Source organism: Camelina sativa, chromosome 7 (genome assembly GCF_030686135.1).
Source record: "Camelina sativa cultivar CO46 ecotype springtype chromosome 7, ASM3068613v1".
Lineage (NCBI taxonomy): Eukaryota > Viridiplantae > Streptophyta > Magnoliopsida > Brassicales > Brassicaceae > Camelina > Camelina sativa.
The window spans coordinates 33,047,316-33,064,744 of NC_141886.1; the positions used below are offsets into that span (position 1 = coordinate 33,047,316).

Consider the following 17,429-nt stretch of genomic DNA (forward strand, 5'->3'; position numbering starts at 1 on the left):
ACGTATATATATACCTATATACATATGTTATTTATTTTCTATGTTGTTTTAAATTTTAAATTTAATATTAAAGTTGGGAAATTCAGAAATGCCAATATCTTGAGATATCTTTTTAAAAATGTCACTCGCCTAAAATCTTTTTTAAAATGCAACTAATTATTTGGTATTTGCCAATTTTTATTTACCATTAGTAACAAGTCTTCAATTATTTTATTCGAGAAAATCGAACGAAGGTCTAACTATGGACGGTCATAGTTACAAAACAAGACCGTTGATTTTCCAAGGTCACACTATTGGTAAATAGTTGAAATCGAAGACTTGATACAAAATCAATGGACGGTCACACTATTTGCCAATTTTATATTACAATTAGTAACAAGTCTTACAAAATCAAAACAAGAGCTATGTTGCAGCTTTCAAATAGTCACCATGATGATGACCAAGTTTAGAGATAGACCATTATGAAAATGAATCGAGAATCATACATGATGAAATGATGGGATCTTACCCTAGGGAGAGATAAGCTTCAATGGATGGAAATGGAAGTAACAGGCAAATGAGAAAGGTCTGATTTCAAATGTATAGGAGTCTTCTATGTAGTTTCCATCAACAAATACGGTTATTGAAATGTAATTTGTTTCTGACCAGTATACCAATCTGAAAAAACACTCACAGCAAGATTTTACGGTTATGTTACAAATTCCTAATTAAAGGAAGAATCAAATCAAGCAAGAGCGTTTAATTTCTTTTCATAAAGTTTTGCCCGTCGAAGAGCATCTAATGCCTCTGCTTGTTTCCCTTCACGTTTCAGTGTCACAGCTTTTACTTTCTCCGCTTTGATGCGTTCCACCAATTGACTTCTCTCTTGATTATTATTACTATTATTACTCTCCTTCACTGGGTTTGGTTTCACAGCAGCTTGTGTTGTGCCTGATTTGCTCACCGATGGGGGATTTATAGGATTGTCTAATCCGATAGCTTTAAGGGCAGATAAGAGTTGAGGATCGAGAAAATCTTCCACTGCTACATCGTCCACTGGTTCTGGTTTAGAGGATGTTGAATCTTCCAATTGAGCTTCAAGAGTTTTGGCAATTTCAAACTCAGCTTCAGCTTCTTGCATTTTACCTTCCCTCCGAAGCTTCATGGCCTGACGTTTGTGGCTTAGTGATTCTTGCTGCAGCTTAAAACGGTCACGACCAGACATTGCCTTTGGAGCTGAACTTGAAGGACTATTCTCTTTCTCTCGAGCAGGAGGATCCTGCGTTGTAGAAACCATATTATCTCGTCCCATTTTTTCAGGAGAGGGATCTTCTCCTTCCTGTAGTCTCCGCTCCAACAATTTTGCTTGTTGCAATTCCTTTTTGGCTTCACTCATGTTTCCTTCTTTCTTAAACGCAAGTGCCTTTATCTTATGAGCCAGAATTTCTTGTTTAAGGTTGCTCTGAGGAGATGTATTTTGAACCGCAGCTGATTGAATATTACTGGGCTTTGACTCTTCACGTGCCACTCTTTGTACAGTGCCTTGATTGTTTCCTGAGCCAAAGTCTGACTTGGTCTCAGCATTTCCTTTTTCTGCATGAATCTCAGACCTCTCAGAGTGCTCACCAGTCAGCAAATCCATCATACTTGGTTGCTGCTGGCCTGGTTGAGAAACAACGTTAGAGGAACCGGATTTAGCAGGGGAGATAAAGTCTCCTAACAAGTCATAACTATCTTGAGCAGTATGAGAAACACTAGCAGATTTTACTGCTTTGTCTTCCATTTGCAATCCAACTAATAAATCAACGTCCATATAGTTCTCAGGGTTTTTTGCAGAAGCTGAGCCTTTCGTCTCCATCATGGGGGTTTCTAACTCTGCTAGTTGTGCCTGCAAAACACTGGCCTTACTGTATAATTCATCAGCCTCTCCAATTTTCCCTTGACGTTTGAAGGCAAGCGCTTTCCTTTTCAAGTCTAGAAGTTCTCTTTGTATTTGGCCCTTGCTTTTGGCTGCTATCCGTGGACCCGTTGATTGCATAGAACTTAAGGCAGCTTCACTTTTTTGGGGTTCTTCATCCTCCCATCCCAAATTCTTAAGAGTCGACAATAATGCTGGGTCCTTCATATCATTTTCTGTAACGCTATCATCGCCTTCATTGATCCCACTAGCGGCAGCAATATCATTAGATTGTTTTTTCAGCTGATCATTGTCAGCATAAAGATTCTTGCCTGAATCAATCTCCACTATCTGAGCTTCCAATATTTTTGTCTGGCTCAGAACTTCCTCGGCTTCATCAACGTTACCCTGTCGTCGCAAAGTTAAAGCCTTTCTTTTCAACCCTAAGAGTTCTCGTTGTATTTCAGCTTTACTTCTTCTTGGTTTAGTAACACGGACTTCATATGCACCTAGAGTTTCTGTTGTTTTCCCTGGTAGAGAACTAACTGGGTCAGATTTTTCTGATGAAGAACCTGCAGGATTATTATCTTCCTCATTCCAACCTAAGTTCTTTAGCATCGACAAGTAACTCGGATCATTTAACTCCTCATCTTTTACATCCACCTCTCCATCATCATCCAGAGAATTAATATCAGGCAGATCATTTCCAAGATTTCCTTTTTCACGAGTGGCCTTCCCCACGGCAGCTAGCTTTGACGAATTGTCCAGCTCATCAAACTGATTTTGGAGAACTGCTCCTTTCTTCAATTCTTCTTCTGCTTCGTTAAACTTTCCTTCCCTTCTCAAAGTAAGCGCTTTCTTTTTCACTGCAAGAAGTTCTTTCTGAATCGCTAGCCTGCTTCTGGGAGGAATTTTCGGACTCGTGTCCCTCTCAGTCCCAGTTGATTCAACAGTTCGTGAGGGTGTATCAGCAGCCTCTAGTTCCTTCTCAAGTAATTTTGCCTTCTTTAGTGAAGCCATGGCCTCTGCGACATTTCCAGCTCGTTTTAGATTAAGAGCCTCTCTTTTCAATGTCTGAATATCAGCTAAGATTTCATCTCTGTTCTTTGTAGTGTGGACATTCTCACGGTGTCCAGGATCCTCAGACCAACCCAAAGATTTCAATGCAGCAGCGATTGCTGGATCTTCCATATCTTCGTCTGTGACATCATATTCACCATGAACTCCAATATCATCTACATTTCCCACAAGATTACTAATGTCGAAATCATGGCTCCCCCCCTCATATTGAGCTAACAGATCATCTTCTTTGTCGTCATCCATACTATTAATAAGTGCAGATAGCTCATCGTCTGATTCATCAGCCCCACCCAAAAGTTCCTGCTCTTCAAGTTCCCTTTCCAAAATTTTAGCCCTTTTCAGTTCCTCTTTAGCTTCCGTAAGCTTCCCTTCACGTTTCAGGGCAAGAGCCTTTTTCTTAAGGGCAATAACCTGACTCTTGTCAATTCCCCCACTCTTCTGAGGGTTAGCCCTTAGTGGAATTTCACGGAGAAGAGACGAAAACTCTCCCTCCAAACTTACAGCTGCTGGTTTTTTTTCTTCATCGTCAGACCACCCGAGCTCCCTCATATCAGCTGCCAAATCATCATTTCCTTTACCCCCTTGACGTGGAGGCTTTTGAGATTTGCTAGACTCTTTTGTAGCAGCCTTGTTCTTCGTCTCGGAAACATTTTGCATAGAGAGTGCCCTTTTCCGGTTCCTTCTAATAGAAATCTCTAACGCATCAGCCTGTCTCTCAAGTTCCCTCCCTCTCTTAAACGCTTTCAAAGCTTCATCAGATTTTCCTTCTCCTTTAAGAACCCTGTACTTATTCTTCTCTTCCACTGCTTGTTTACGCAAATCTTCAGGACTAGCTGAGACAGCATCCAACTCCATATCTTTGCTGCTACTTCCCATTTCTTTCGAAACAATCCTATCAGTACTAGACACTGATTCCGAAGAAGAAGATACATCAACATCAGAGCCTAAAATCTCACTGAGAACATCATCCTCATTCTTTGAATTCCTTTTAGAACTACCTGCTGAACAAATCCACAACCTCTATAAATCCAAAAAAAACTAGCAGATCATCGATAAGATCAGTAACGAAAACCTAAGCATAGGTATGTGTTTACCTTTAGCAGCTCTGTTTTTGTAACCATGACGCAACTCAAACCGTGCAGCTTCTTCAAGTTTTTTACATGGTTCACATATACGCACAGGTGAGTCACCTTGTCCACGTAGTGACATCCTTTGCTGAGTGCAGCTTCCACAGAACAATCCTCCACATCTCCGGCAATGATGCTACAAACCAAAACAAAAAAAAAAATTACATAAAACTCACTCATAAACCTTATCTCTCTATCATTAAATCGCATCAATCGAATGAGACTATTGCCAGAAACAGATGATTCAAATGAACGGGATTCAAAATTAGATCCAGAAGACTACTCGACGAAGAACTTTTTAAAAAGATTGGCGATAGCGATAAAGCAAGTGAGAGAAGACGAAAGAGTAAGAGAGAGAGAAGAACATTAAAAAAAAACCTTGCGATTGATGAAAGTGAATTGAGAAGAACATCCTTGACAATGAGAAGCATCAACGACCCAACTATTTCCTCTTAGAGATGGCTTCGGAGGTAATCCGATCTTCTCCAACATTTTCCCGTCTGATTTCTTCACTTACCTCCGCCGCGAGACGAATTTGATTTCACCGGAAAAAGTAAAAAGATCGAGCAGATGAAGACGAAGAAGAAGAAGAAGAAGAAGACAACTTTTTCTCTTTATTTTCCCCAGGAATAAAATAATAATAAATGTTTTTTCTTCTAACTAAAACCTAATACGATGACGTTTAGTTTAATTTACTTAAATCAAATACGGTGCCGTGTAGCTAATAAGGAGATTTTATTTATTAAAGTAGAATTAAGCAAATAGACACGAAAACTAAATTTGCTTCTGCGACGACGAAACGAAAGTGAGAGAGAGAGAGAGAGATCATAAAACCCTAAGAAGAATCAATCGCTTAGAGACGATAAAAAAAAAAGGTCTTAAAAACTCGATTTGTTCACGATGATCGTCCCAGTTCGTTGCTTTACTTGTGGAAAGGTTTCGTTTATTTTTCTTCTCTTTATCTTCCGATCTCGATTCGTTATATATATATATATATGTGACAAAATCTCTCTATAGGGTTTTTAGAATTGAGATTTACGAAGCTTTTTTTTGTTTTGTTTACTCTCTGGTGTTTTAGGTGATTGGGAATAAATGGGATACATACCTTGAGCTTCTCCAGGCTGATTACGCCGAAGGGTATGTATATATAGAGCCATCTTTTAATTATTATGCTTATTAAATTTTGTCATAATTTATGAGAGAAATTGTTTGGAAGAACATGATGAGATTCTGATTATTCATCTTTTCTTTGTATAGACGAAGAATATTGATAGTTTTATATTTATTAGTGTTCATGTTTCTGACATTATATGTTAAAACGAGAGTATGAAACTCGTATCCGTATAGTCCTCTAAAAGATGAACAATAGAGGAATATGATAATAGAATGGTTTGATGGTTTAAGATTGAATTTTGTATTGTATGATCATCTTGAAGGTTTATAGATGTTAGCTCTCTTACTAGAAGCATGAAGGTTGGTCACTGAAAGTATTTGATTCTCTTGTTTTCCTCTCTAGTTTTATAAATCTTCATCCCCTTTTGTTTTTAGGTGGTAAGCTACATAGAATCTTGAGGTTCATAGATGTTATCTCTGTTACTAAAAGCATGAAATCATGTTACTGAGATGTTTCAATTCTCTTATTTTGTATCTCTATTGTAATCTTTTAGCCATTTTGGTACTAGGTGTTAGGTTCCATGATTTGGCTTGTATAATTTCTGTTCTCAAATTGCGTTTTTTTTCTAACTGCAAATTTGATATTTGGTTTTGGAATATGTAGTGATGCTCTTGATGCACTTGGGTTAGTCCGTTACTGCTGCAGGCGTATGCTTATGACTCACGTCGATCTAATCGAAAAGCTTCTAAACTACAACAGTAATATCTCTACACCTAGTTCTTTTGCCTTGCACGCTCTACGTTATCCTCTCTTCTTATTTATTTTGTAAATTTTGTTTAATTTATTTGAACTACTTTTTTTCCTTGCAGCTATGGAGAAATCTGATTCCAACTAAAAAAGATGCACTACAAAAGTGAAGGAGTGATGCATCGATCTCATGCTCATCCATATGAAAAGGCTTCTCTTGCCTCTCTCTCTCTCTCTCGATAATAAACCTCAATGTTTCAAAAATTTGTTGAGTTTTCTCATGTTCTTGTGGGGTTTTAGAAAATGTAGACAACCTTTTGAGCCACAAATAAAGCTCAAAGCTATATAGTAGATTCTGTCATCTATTGAATTTTATGTGATTGTTTCAGGGTTTTAGAAGTAAGAATAGGCTTTCCCCGAGAAACAAAAAAAAAAAAGTAAATAAACCATATTTAAAAGGAAAACAACAAGAAACATATATGCAAAACACAAAAAATTTAACAGTGTCCCTCTATAAATCTGAAAACTTTATTCTTTTCGTCGTAGTTGTGATAATGTTCTTTCCACGGAAATAAAGAATAATAAATTTTCAACTTTGTGCATGTAGATGAACTTAGGGGAGTTCATGGACCTGGAACAGATTACTGTAATATCTCATTGGTTGGTTAGTGAAAGAGTTGATGTTGTAGTGATTGACAGAAATTAGTAGTAAGCATGTTTTTAATCTAGAATTCGATAAAAGAATGGAAATTAAAAGGCTAATACAACAAAATTTTCGATAAGTTCAATGGAACACCAAGAAACAGAGGATGTTTAATTATATCTAACTATGGCAGGAGCTCAACTAATTGAGTTCAAAGTTTTAAACTGATAATAATGTTGGGTCGACCAGAAGATCGATCCCTCCAAAAATAGGCGTATGCCACTTAGCGTGGAGAGCACACGGTATTCTTTAGTAAAAGGCGAAAGAATAGTTCGCTTTGTGCTCACCACATGGCTGCGTAGTTTTTAACAAACGACCAAGACCATTTTTTTATAGGCATCTTTCACTACTAACAAACTCTCAGCTCTCCGATGTGGGACTCTCTCCCTAACCCAAACTACTTCTTTTTATCATAAACGCTGTCGTTTCACTTTTGTTTTTTATTCTACAGATATCCATTTACCAATATCAATTCGGTCACACTTTTTCACATAGCTCTATTAAATATTATGCTTTAGGTAAAAAAAATCTAAAGTTTTACTACTAAAGTGACTGACACCATTGACACCCAGAAATGAATTATATAATTTCTTAGAAAATTCTAAGGAATAGATTGAGTGGATTGTTCAACAACGAACATATGTGATTTCTCTAAGTAGTACATATGCAGTGACTGATGGATATCCCAAAGATAATTCAGTAACTGGTCTGAATGCGGATTAAAAAAAAAACAGAAGAGACAAAAATAAATTCTGTAATATATAATTAGTCTAATATGGGATGCATACAATGTAAAAAAGAAAACACTCATCAAAGTCATGAACTTCAAGCTCCACTTTTTTTACATCCATTCACGGGAGAAGGCACTTTCCAATGTTGATATCACCGAAATATTCTCTCCTCTCTGGCTACTCTCTTGTTAGACTAAGTGTGGTACTGTTATCTCGTGTTGTGTGAATGGGCTCGAAACTATTACGAGTCTTAGTTGTGTGTGTTTTTCAAAACTTACTTTTTCTATCTCTTGCTTGCGGCGTTAGCCATCCTATCTCTATGATCATTGTCTACCTCCTTTATGTGTTGTTGTTGACTCGTCCCTGCCTCTCTGGAAATAATATCTCCATCTCTATGATCAAATCAACCTAAATATATGCTGCTTGGATTTGGTTAGGAAAAATTCAAAATCAAAATTATTGTTTGATTCCAGCAATTTTTTTCCAAATTCACCTTTAATATATATAATATTTGAACTTTGAAATGAAAATAATCCGAATTTCTATTACATTTTTTGAAAGTTTGAAACTAATTTTATTTTGAAAAGCTTATTATATTGATGATGTAGTGATTGACAGAAATTAGTAGTGAGCATGTTTTAAATCTAGAATTCGATAAAATAAGGACAAAGCTAACACAACAAATTTGTTGTTAAGTAATTAACTATATATCTCGACTATATGGCAGGAGCTAAATGTAATTAACTGAGTTCAAAGTTATAAACTGATAATAATGTTGGGTCGACCCGAAGATCGATCCCACCAAAAATAGGCGTATGCCACTTATGCGTGGAGAGCACACGGTATTCTTTAGTAAAAGGCGAAAGAATAGTTCGCATTGTGCTCACCACATGGCTGCGTGATTATTAACCAAAGACCAAGACCCTTCTTTTATAAGCATCTTTCACTACTATCAAACTCTTAGCTATCCGATGTGGGACTCTCTCCCTAACTACGTATACTTCTTTTTACTCTTACGCCGTCGTTTCACTGATGATTTATTCTGTATACACTAAATCCATTTCCCCGTATTTCCACCAATAGAATTGTTAACCACAACCAAATTGATATTTCAACGAAATCAAAGAATCATTATTGTTCGTCTCCTGCATCTAAGCAAATTAAGGTCGCATCGTCACTGCTCGGTTTGCTAAAATCTCAATAACAATGACAACATTACTAAAATTTCGTAAAAATGAAAGACAAAATTTCGTGTAATGTATTTAAGTAGTCTTTTCATGTCTTTTTCACTTGAAGACTAAATTTACAAACCAGCTTCTTTAGAGTAATAGAATTTTAACATGTACCTACCATTGCTATATCAACCGTGCTCGAACCATCTTGTTATTTTAAGTTCATTTTAAAGGTATGTAATTTTTATGTATTCAAAAGATATATAAAGTCAAACCAACATAATTATTTAAAGCCATTATTATAGGAATGAGAAAGAGATCAAAGATCTCATATACTCATAAATTCCATTCTTACATAACAAAAATTAAGAGTCTCTAGCTTTGATCAATCCTTTTGACTCGAAGTATTCTATCATCTGATCATACATCTCATTGATCCCATATTCGAAACGAAAGCCTTCATTGATGATTTTTTCCGAAGAAAGCATCAATTTCGGAATCGACAAGCACTCTTCGAATCTGCCAGATTTCACAACAAAAATTGATGAGAAATATGAAAGAAAGAAAAAAAAAACTAAATTTTCCATCAAAAATTTGTAATTTCTATTGAGAAAAAAAATGTAATTTCTATTGAAAGAGATGCTTACTCTGACAACACATTGTACTTAGGATATCTCTGTCTGAGAAAACCCGCAGTTTCTGGAACACTTGTGTTGTAAGCACAGCAAATGTAGCGACCAGAAGCAGTTTCTTTCTCCGCAAGAAACATATGAGCACGAGCTAAATCATCTACGTGAATAAACGAGATCGAGCCAGATAGCTTCTGCATCTCCTTGAGACCGGTCAGATACATTTCTTTTCCTAACAACAACACCAAATCATCTTGATTTCTTATCGTGAAACAGGAGAGGATAAAATGGTAAAATTCGTACACTTACCGGTGATTAAAGACATGGAGAGAGATAAACTGCTCGGAGGATCGGAGAGGAGAGAGTTCCCAGCGATCAGTGTCGGAATAACAGTAACGAGATCGATGTTATTCTCTACCGCAAATGCCCAAGCTGTCTTCTCTGCTAACAACTTAGAGACCGGGTAACCCTAGAAAAAAAAAACAGAGAAGCAAGTTGAGCTGGTTTATATAAGAAAAACCTATCTTGTGTCACAAGAAAGTGTAGCTACCCAGTTCAACGGTTTCTCCTTTCTGAGGAAATTAATGTCAGTCCAGTTATTCTCTTTCATCACAAGTCCAGGTCCAGAAAGATTGTTGATGGAAACCGCAGCAGCTGAAGAAGTGTAGATCACACGCTTGATAGAGTTCTTAACGCAAGATTTCAACACATTGATCACTCCTTGCATCGCCGGTTTGATCATGTCTTTCTGAACATTGAAAAAAAAAAACACAAAGGATAGCTTGAAAATGTTTCTACTAGAGTTTAAAGAAAAAGCATGCACATTCTGTTTAAGATAGACCTCAGGATCTTCAGATTTAAAGTTGATCGGCGTTGCGACATGGAAGATGTATTGACAGCCCAAGAATGCGGAATCAAAACTCCCTTCATCGATCAAATCCGCCTTGAAGATCTTGAGGTCTCCAAGTTCTTGAAGTGGCCTAAGGTGAGCCATTTTCCTCTCATTTTCTGCAATGTTTGATTAAAGAGTCACTAAACATTCAAAATATTCAAAGAGAAGAAGAAAGAAGAAAGTGAAGAACCTGGATCTCTAACTGTGGTGTTAACTTTGTAGCCACTTTGAAGCAAATGCTTGATGAGAATTGAAGCCAAGTTTCCTGTGCCACCAATAACACAAGCACTCTTCGTTGCAGTGGGTGTTGAATTCTGTTCCATGATTGTATTCTGATTTTTACAGTTTAGAACAGAAAGATTGAGACTTGGTTGTTATGAGTTTAGGGTCTTGACACTTCTATATAAAGAAGTAAAGTCTTCGCTCATTAGGTACAACCATTGATCGATAGAGCTTTTTTAGAAGGTAAGCACGTGTGCTTTGAGATAACAACTTCTCTTACACCTAATAATCAAAAAAAGACTCAAAAACTTTATTGACTTGCTGCTTTGTTATCATCTACCAAGTTATCTCAATACTTTGAGTTTTGATGATTGTCACAAAGCAATGTAACGGAGATTAAAAGTAAATAATGCTTTATAAAAAGGTTGTTTTTCTTCGGGTTTTTACCTTGCCGATCTTAAAATGAGTTATATACAAAAAATTGAAATTTTTTATCACCAGTTTGATCTTTGTGTTGAAGTGTAGGTTTCAACATCTTTGCAGTTACTAAGAGAACACCGGATGTTTCTGACTCAATACTACCAAACTTGTCCGTTTGATTTAACATAATTTGCTATGTTCTTGTTCAAGTGTCACATTAAGGCCTCAAGCTTTGGCAGAATTAACTTCAATGGTATTTTATAATACATAAAGCTACAAATCCAAAATAGAGAGATTAACAAAAGATAAAACCTTATGAATATTTGTTCAAAAAAAAAAAAAAAAAAAACCACATGAAAAAACCAGGAAAGTTGCATAGAAAGATCAAAGGGAAGAAGAAGATGAGTAAATCCTAAAATTCGAAAACAAAAACAAAAGAAGAAGGCATTGGCATTGCAAATTCGATTTTAGAAAGAAAAAAACAAACCGATTAAATCTAATGGCTCTTGTTCTTAAGAGTTTCAAAAATCATAGATCTTCTTCAACACAAACTCCAACTCCTTAGCTTGCAAAAACTTCAACTTCTCTTCAACAATCTTCTTGGTCTCAAGAGGAACCAAACTCCACTGTTGCTTCACATAATACTCGTAAGCGCCGAAACCAGCAATCGTTCGAACGAGAGACGAGTTATCGAACCAATCAGATTACCTCGATTCACCATTAGATATGTACGACATATTTGTTTGTCACAACTAGTTCAAAGTACGACATATTTCCAAAAATATTTTCAAGTCTGTCATATTAATTGTTTTGATTAGTAAAGATCTTCCACTGTCATACTGATTAGTAAAATTCTATTATTTAACTAGGATACGTATATGGTTCGGTGGTTAATGGACAAACAAAATAATAATTTCTACACGTTATTTTTATAATAATAGATTAGGATCTTCCTTGAATATGGTATTGTAACATTGTATTTAAAGAGCAAATTTAGAAACAAGCTTTCTTAGAGTAATAGAATTTAATAGGTATATCAACCGTGCTCGAACAAATCTTGTTTAAAGTTCATTTTAAAGGTATGTAGTTTTTATGTATCAGAAGACATATAAAGTCTACCAACATATTATTTAAAGCCAACATAGAATGAGAGTCAAGAGTCTTCAGCTTTGATCAATCCTTTTGACTCGAAGTATTCTATCATCTGATCATACATCTCATTGATCCCATATTCGAATCGAAAGCCTTCATTGATGATTTTTTCCGAAGAAAGCATCAATTTCGGAATCGACAAGCACTCTTCGAATCTGACAGATTTACAACAAAAATTGATGAGAAATATGAAAGAAAAAAAACTAAATTTCCATCAAAAATTTGTAATTTCTATCGAGAGAAAATGTAATTTCTATTGAAAACAATGCTTACTCTGACAACACATTGTACTTAGGATATCTCTGTCTGAGAAAACCCGCAGTTTCTGGAACACTTGTGTTGTAAGCACAGCAAATGTAGCGACCAGAAGCAGTTTCTTTCTCCGCAAGAAACAAATGGGCACGAGCTACGTCGTCTACGTGAATAAACGAGATCGAGCCAGAAAGCTTCTGCATCTCCTTGAGAGCAGTCAGATGCATTTCTTTCCCTAACAACAACACAAGATCATCTTGATTTCTTTTCGTGAAACAGAAGGTAATAATATGGCGAAGTTCGTGCTTACCAGTGATTAAAGACATGGAGAGAGATAAACTGCTCGGAGGATCGGAGAGTAGAGTGTTTCCGGCTATCAGTGCCGGAATCACGGTAACGAGATCGATGTTATTCTCTTCTGCAAATTCCCAAGCTGTCTTCTCTGCTAACATCTTAGAGACAGGGTAACCCTAGGAAAAAAAAACAGAGAAGTAAGTTAAGCTGGTTTATAAAAGAAAAACTTAGCTTGTGTCACAAGAAAGTGTAGCTACCCAGTTAAACGGCTTCTCCTTTGTGAGAAAATCAATGTCAGTCCAGTTTTTTTCGTTCATCACAAGTCCAGGTCCAGAAAGATTGTTGATGGAAACCGCAGCAGCTGAAGAAGTGTAGATCACACGCTTGATTGATTTTGCTTTTACGCAAGATTTCAACACATTGATCACTCCTTGTATCGCCGGTTTGATCATGTCTTTCTGAACATTGAAAAAAAGAATAGCTTGAAAATTGTTTCTATGAGAAAAAAAAAAAAAAAAAAGCATGCACATTCTGTTTAAGATAGACCTCAGGATCCTCGGATTTAAAGTTGATCGGCGTTGCGACATGGAAGATGTATTCACATCCCGAGAATGAGGAATCGAAAATCCCTTCATCGGTCAAATCCGCCTTGAAGATCTTGAGGTCTCCAAGTTCTTGAAGTAGCCTAAGGTGAGCCATTTTCTTCTCATTTTCTGCAATGTTATGATTAAAGAGTCACTAAACATTCAAAAGACACAAAGAGAAGAAGAAAGAAGAAAGTGAAGAACCTGGATCTCTAACTGTGGTGTTAACTTTGTAGCCACTTAGAAGCAAATGCTTGATGAGAATTGAGGCAAAGTTTCCTGTGCCACCGATAACACAAACCTTCTTCGTTCCGGCGGATGTAAGAGTCTGTGCCATGTCGACTGTATTCTGATTTTTTTTAATGTTAAAAACAGAGAGATTGAGATTCGGTTGTTATATTATGAGTTTTAGGGTCTTGAGACTTCTATATATATAAGAAGTAAAAAATTGCTAAATTGTCGGCAGGGTTTTTTTTTTCCTTCTGTCGGCTACAATAATTCAAATGCCAAAATCTAGTAAAGAACCAACAAATATAACAACGACTCAAACAAACCACGTCGTTCTCACATTACGTTGTTCGTCCTCAATCCTTAAAGAATCTAAGATGGTCCACCCATTGAGAGATAAGAATTGAAGCGGCCATCATGAGTTACACATGACAATATCTTTAGCCACAGAATTTTAAGCTTTTGGTACAGCAAGGTGAAAGCTATAGGTCTTTCAAAACAAGATAAAAGTCGATGGATTTTCTCTAGATATGTGTGGTAACGAGGCCAGTTAACCGGAATTTTAACTGCCTCAACATCAGCTGCACAATCAGACCATATCTCAACTTTATCAATTTGGAGATCACTTACCTCTGAAGAGACAAAAGAAGAAAATTAATTAAGCTCTGCTGCAATCTGGTCAAAAGCAAGTAAAACACACATCTCTGGCGGAAGCTGAAACACGAAGGAGACGTGGCGGAAGCTGAAACACGGAGGAGTCGTGGGAAGCTACGCGTGTAAATCAGGTCCACAGATAGAGTTGTACAAGGGAATCTGGTTGTCACAAGCCAGAATAAGTACTCTCGTTCATCACATGGCTTGTAACGCGGAATCGACTAACGAACGGAGACGTAATGTTGAAATGGAATGCGGGAGCCACTTCATCTTATGTTCTATACATGCCGTGATCCACAAGAAACTAGAAACCATCTCTTCTTTGCATGTCAAATTGTCAATACACAAAAGATGTGTGGAAAGGACCGAAAGGTCTCACCTCCAAGCTTCTTAGTTCTTACAATCAAGTTCTCGACAGATTGGGTGACTATACAAGCTAAAACTTATCACGGGTACAAGTCTTTGGAGAAAGACAAGATGTAGTATTTGTTAAGATATACATTTCAGGTTACAATTCATTTGCTGTAGTCTGTAGAAGGAAAGAAACAGTCGTCGACATGGGGAAGCTTCGATCTCATCAACTCTTCTCATCCAACGCATAGACAAACAAGTTCGAAATAGGATATCTTCCATCCGTGACGAAGACAATGGAAGCTATATATATGCAGGTTATATGGCTACATGGTCTGCAACGAGATGAGGACAATATTCTTTATATTGTTAGGCTAATTATATGTTAAAAACTTTCAAACAAATACTACCCTTGATGTAAAAAAGTTGTATCAAATAAATTTTACATTTTATTTAAAGAAAAAAAAAGAAAAAAGAATGGACATTGCATTTCAGTAAACCTGCTGGTGGTTTAGTCCATTTTCTTTTAAGAACTAGAAAAACCTTGTTGCAGAGGAGGAATACTGTCGGCATGGCTTTTTCTTATTTCTTTTGTCATATGATTTATTTAATATATTTAAAATAAAAATAAAAGCACTTAAAAATGTTGGGCTTACAATTTTGTTGAGCTTTTTTAACACTTAACAATGAAGTCATAAGGCCTTCCTTAATGACAATTTTTTAAGTGACAAATTTTTAAGTGAGCCTAAACATATCTGGATATCCGTTATCCGGTCCAAACTTTAGAATTATCCGTTATTTTACTATCTATATTTGTATCCGTCTTACCGTATATCTGTTTTTTTATACGAATATGGATATGGATACCGCAGATAACGGATATTAATTAAGCCAAGACTTCTATAGTAGGTTTCTGTTGATGGGATAAGGAGTCAGTTGAAAGTGGTGAATAAGACCCGCAAATCCCCCTCTAAATGGTTGCCTTTTTCATTTTCATTCTGTGAATTCATGAAGTCGAGAAGTGTAGCCGAATCAAATAGTTGGCTCTAGTCTTATTGACTACTTGGAGAGAAAAAAGTGATGTAGTGAAGTCTCTTTGATGCGCTACGAAGGTCAAGCAGAAAACAGGGAAGCCCTTTCGACCTAAGCCAGGCTAATAGCTAATAGGTTGGCTAGTAGCCTAGTACTAAGCACGTGTGCTTTGTGATAACAACTTCTACACCTAAGATTCAAAAAAGACTCAAAAACTTTATTAACTTGCTACTTCGTTATCATCGACCAATTTATCCCACCCACGATTTTGAATTTTGATGATTGTCACAAAGCAATGTTACCAAAAGTTTTAAAGAAAAGAATGCTTTAAAGAAAGGTTGTGTGATTCTTCAGTTTTACTTTGTGCTAAGTTATTAAAAAAAAAAGAGTTCAAAGTTCCTATCACCAGTTTGACCTTTGTGTTGTTGAAATGTAGATTTCAACATCTTTGCAGTTATATATACTTAACAAGAGAACACATAATGTTTTTTACTCAATCCTACCAAACTTGTCCGTCTGATATCTTCTTGTTCGGAGTGTCACATTAAGAGGCCTCAAGCTTTTGGCAGAATTAACTTCCATGGTATTTCATAATATATAAGCTACAAATCCAAAATAGAGAGATTAACAAAAGATGAAACCACATGAAAAAAAAAAAACCAGAAAAGTTACATAGAAAGATCAAAGGAAAGAAGAAGAAGAAGAAGAGTAAATCCTAAAATTCGAAACTAAAAGGAGGAAGACATTGCAAATTCAATTTTAGTTCAAAAAAACCGATTAAATCTATATATATCTAATGGCTCTTCTTGTTCTTAGAAGCTTCAACAATCATAGATGTAACCTCATGCAAAAAGTCAGTCTTCTCCATCACAAACTCCAACTCCTTAGCTTGCAACAACTTCAACTTCTCTTCAACAACCTTCTTCGTCTCAACAGGCAACAAACTCCACTGTCGCTTCACATAATACTCATCAACACCGCAACCAGCAATCATTCGAACGAGAGACGAACTCTCAAACAAATCAGATTTCCTCGAACCACCACCTCCATGAACAACCAAATCCATATCATCATCATCATCATCACCATCACCATCATCATCCCTTTTACCATTAGGTGAAGAACCAGCATACACCAACTCTTGCTTAACGGAATCAAGCTTCTTCTTAGCTTTGCTCTTTTTCGACACACCGTTAGACTTAACATTAGACTCAGTAGCAATCCCTTGAGGACCCCAAATAATCTTTGCCAATTCATAAGCTTTCTGATCATGAGGTTTAGCAAAACTAGGTTCAACACCATTCTTAACTTCTTTACCCATATACTTCTTCCTCAAACTCCTAAGCTTATCCATGAATTGATTCTTACTTACCTCAAAGCTTATATCTTTCTTGATGAAATCGTAATACCCATTTGAGTCTTCATAAGGAGACTTCCCTGTATCGGCTTTGAAGTCGATCATCCCCTGTAACACAGCAATCTCATCGTCTTCAGTCCATAGTCTGTGAGAACCTGGTTTCTTTACACTCTCTTCTTCCCCTCCCTTCTTGACTCGCTTATTAGCTGAAGCTGTAGCAGCTTCACTCGCTGGGCGTTTGGTTCCTCCTGATTTAGCAGCCGGTAAAGCTAAAGCAGCAGACGAAGTCGGATCCTCTTTCTTCTTGAGATTCACTGAGATTGTTTTGCCAGATCCAGAATTGGGAGGGTTCGTCGATTCAGAGTCCGAATCTGTTTCAGTCTCCGATCCAGAATCCGATTCTGCGACGACGGTGGATTTAGATGAAGCGGCGGCGGCGGCAGCGGAGGCGAGGGATTTGATTGGAGCTTTGGAGGATTCGTCATCTTCAGATGAAGAAGAGTCGTCTGAAGGCTCACCAGCTTCTGAAGTCTCGATGTCGTCGTCGTCGCTTGAAGAAGCGGATGGTGGGTCTTCCAAAGGATTGAGCTTTTTTGTCATTGGAGCTGTGAAAAGATCGAAAATCGAGAGAGAGAGAGAAGGTTTTTAGGGTTTGTGAGAGAGCGTGAGGAGGAGACGACGGCAAGAGAAAGGGTGAAGGAGGAGAGAGGTATATAAAAAGGTGTGAGCTTTTTTAAGTTTCAAGTGTTTGCTGTCTTCCAACAATAGATCTTTTTATTTAGTATTTATTTTAGGGTTTTTAAATAATTATT

The 17,429-nt window shown here is 36.8% G+C and overlaps 5 protein-coding genes and 2 non-coding genes across 9 annotated transcripts; 1 reads left to right on the plus strand and 6 right to left on the minus strand.

Annotated features, from left to right (window-relative positions):
• Window positions 1-600: 600 nt before the first annotated feature.
• LOC104703763 (uncharacterized) lies at window positions 601-4,800 on the minus strand. Of its 2 annotated transcripts, none has more exons than XM_010419837.2 (3): window positions 4,462-4,800; window positions 4,051-4,219; window positions 601-3,957 (listed from the first exon to the last, which is right to left on the minus strand). In XM_010419837.2, exons 1-3 carry the CDS (start codon window positions 4,573-4,575, stop codon window positions 725-727), a joined length of 3,516 nt encoding a protein of 1,171 aa, XP_010418139.2. In that variant the 5' UTR covers window positions 4,576-4,800; the 3' UTR covers window positions 601-724. The 2 variants fall into 2 exon arrangements, with proteins under 2 accessions (XP_010418139.2, XP_010418140.2); XM_010419838.2 differs by having other exon boundaries at window positions 601-3,954; window positions 4,462-4,752.
• A 38-nt stretch (window positions 4,801-4,838) lies between these two features.
• Window positions 4,839-6,347, plus strand: LOC104703764 (DNA-directed RNA polymerase subunit 10-like protein). Of its 2 annotated transcripts, none has more exons than XM_010419839.3 (4): window positions 4,839-5,019; window positions 5,162-5,220; window positions 5,861-5,955; window positions 6,067-6,347. In XM_010419839.3, exons 1-4 carry the CDS (start codon window positions 4,984-4,986, stop codon window positions 6,090-6,092), a joined length of 216 nt encoding a protein of 71 aa, XP_010418141.1. In that variant the 5' UTR covers window positions 4,839-4,983; the 3' UTR covers window positions 6,093-6,347. The 2 variants fall into 2 exon arrangements, with proteins under 2 accessions (XP_010418141.1, XP_087315469.1); XM_087459343.1 differs by having other exon boundaries at window positions 4,853-5,019; window positions 5,861-5,932; window positions 6,103-6,347.
• A 480-nt stretch (window positions 6,348-6,827) lies between these two features.
• Window positions 6,828-6,943, minus strand: LOC147941970 (U5 spliceosomal RNA). The gene has a single exon (XR_015563038.1). It is a non-coding gene; the product is annotated as a U5 spliceosomal RNA (small nuclear RNA).
• Window positions 6,944-8,159: 1,216 nt separating this feature from the next.
• On the minus strand, window positions 8,160-8,274 carry LOC147941971 (U5 spliceosomal RNA). The gene has a single exon (XR_015563044.1). It is a non-coding gene; the product is annotated as a U5 spliceosomal RNA (small nuclear RNA).
• Window positions 8,275-8,782: 508 nt separating this feature from the next.
• LOC104703765 (anthocyanidin reductase) lies at window positions 8,783-10,520 on the minus strand. Its single transcript, XM_010419841.2, has 6 exons — window positions 10,262-10,520; window positions 10,021-10,187; window positions 9,730-9,927; window positions 9,489-9,648; window positions 9,198-9,411; window positions 8,783-9,069 (listed from the first exon to the last, which is right to left on the minus strand). Exons 1-6 carry the CDS (start codon window positions 10,392-10,394, stop codon window positions 8,916-8,918), a joined length of 1,026 nt encoding a protein of 341 aa, XP_010418143.1. The 5' UTR covers window positions 10,395-10,520; the 3' UTR covers window positions 8,783-8,915.
• A 1,185-nt stretch (window positions 10,521-11,705) lies between these two features.
• On the minus strand, window positions 11,706-14,504 carry LOC147941972 (anthocyanidin reductase). Its single transcript, XM_010419840.2, has 6 exons — window positions 13,200-14,504; window positions 12,958-13,124; window positions 12,669-12,869; window positions 12,428-12,587; window positions 12,139-12,352; window positions 11,706-12,020 (listed from the first exon to the last, which is right to left on the minus strand). The coding sequence occupies exons 1-6, from the start codon at window positions 13,330-13,332 to the stop codon at window positions 11,867-11,869; spliced, it is 1,029 nt and encodes a 342-aa protein (XP_010418142.1). The 5' UTR covers window positions 13,333-14,504; the 3' UTR covers window positions 11,706-11,866.
• A 1,316-nt stretch (window positions 14,505-15,820) lies between these two features.
• On the minus strand, window positions 15,821-17,378 carry LOC104703766 (putative transcription factor At1g61730). Its single transcript, XM_010419842.3, has one exon. The coding sequence runs from the start codon at window positions 17,215-17,217 to the stop codon at window positions 16,054-16,056; it is 1,164 nt and encodes a 387-aa protein (XP_010418144.1). The 5' UTR covers window positions 17,218-17,378; the 3' UTR covers window positions 15,821-16,053.
• Window positions 17,379-17,429: the final 51 nt, after the last annotated feature.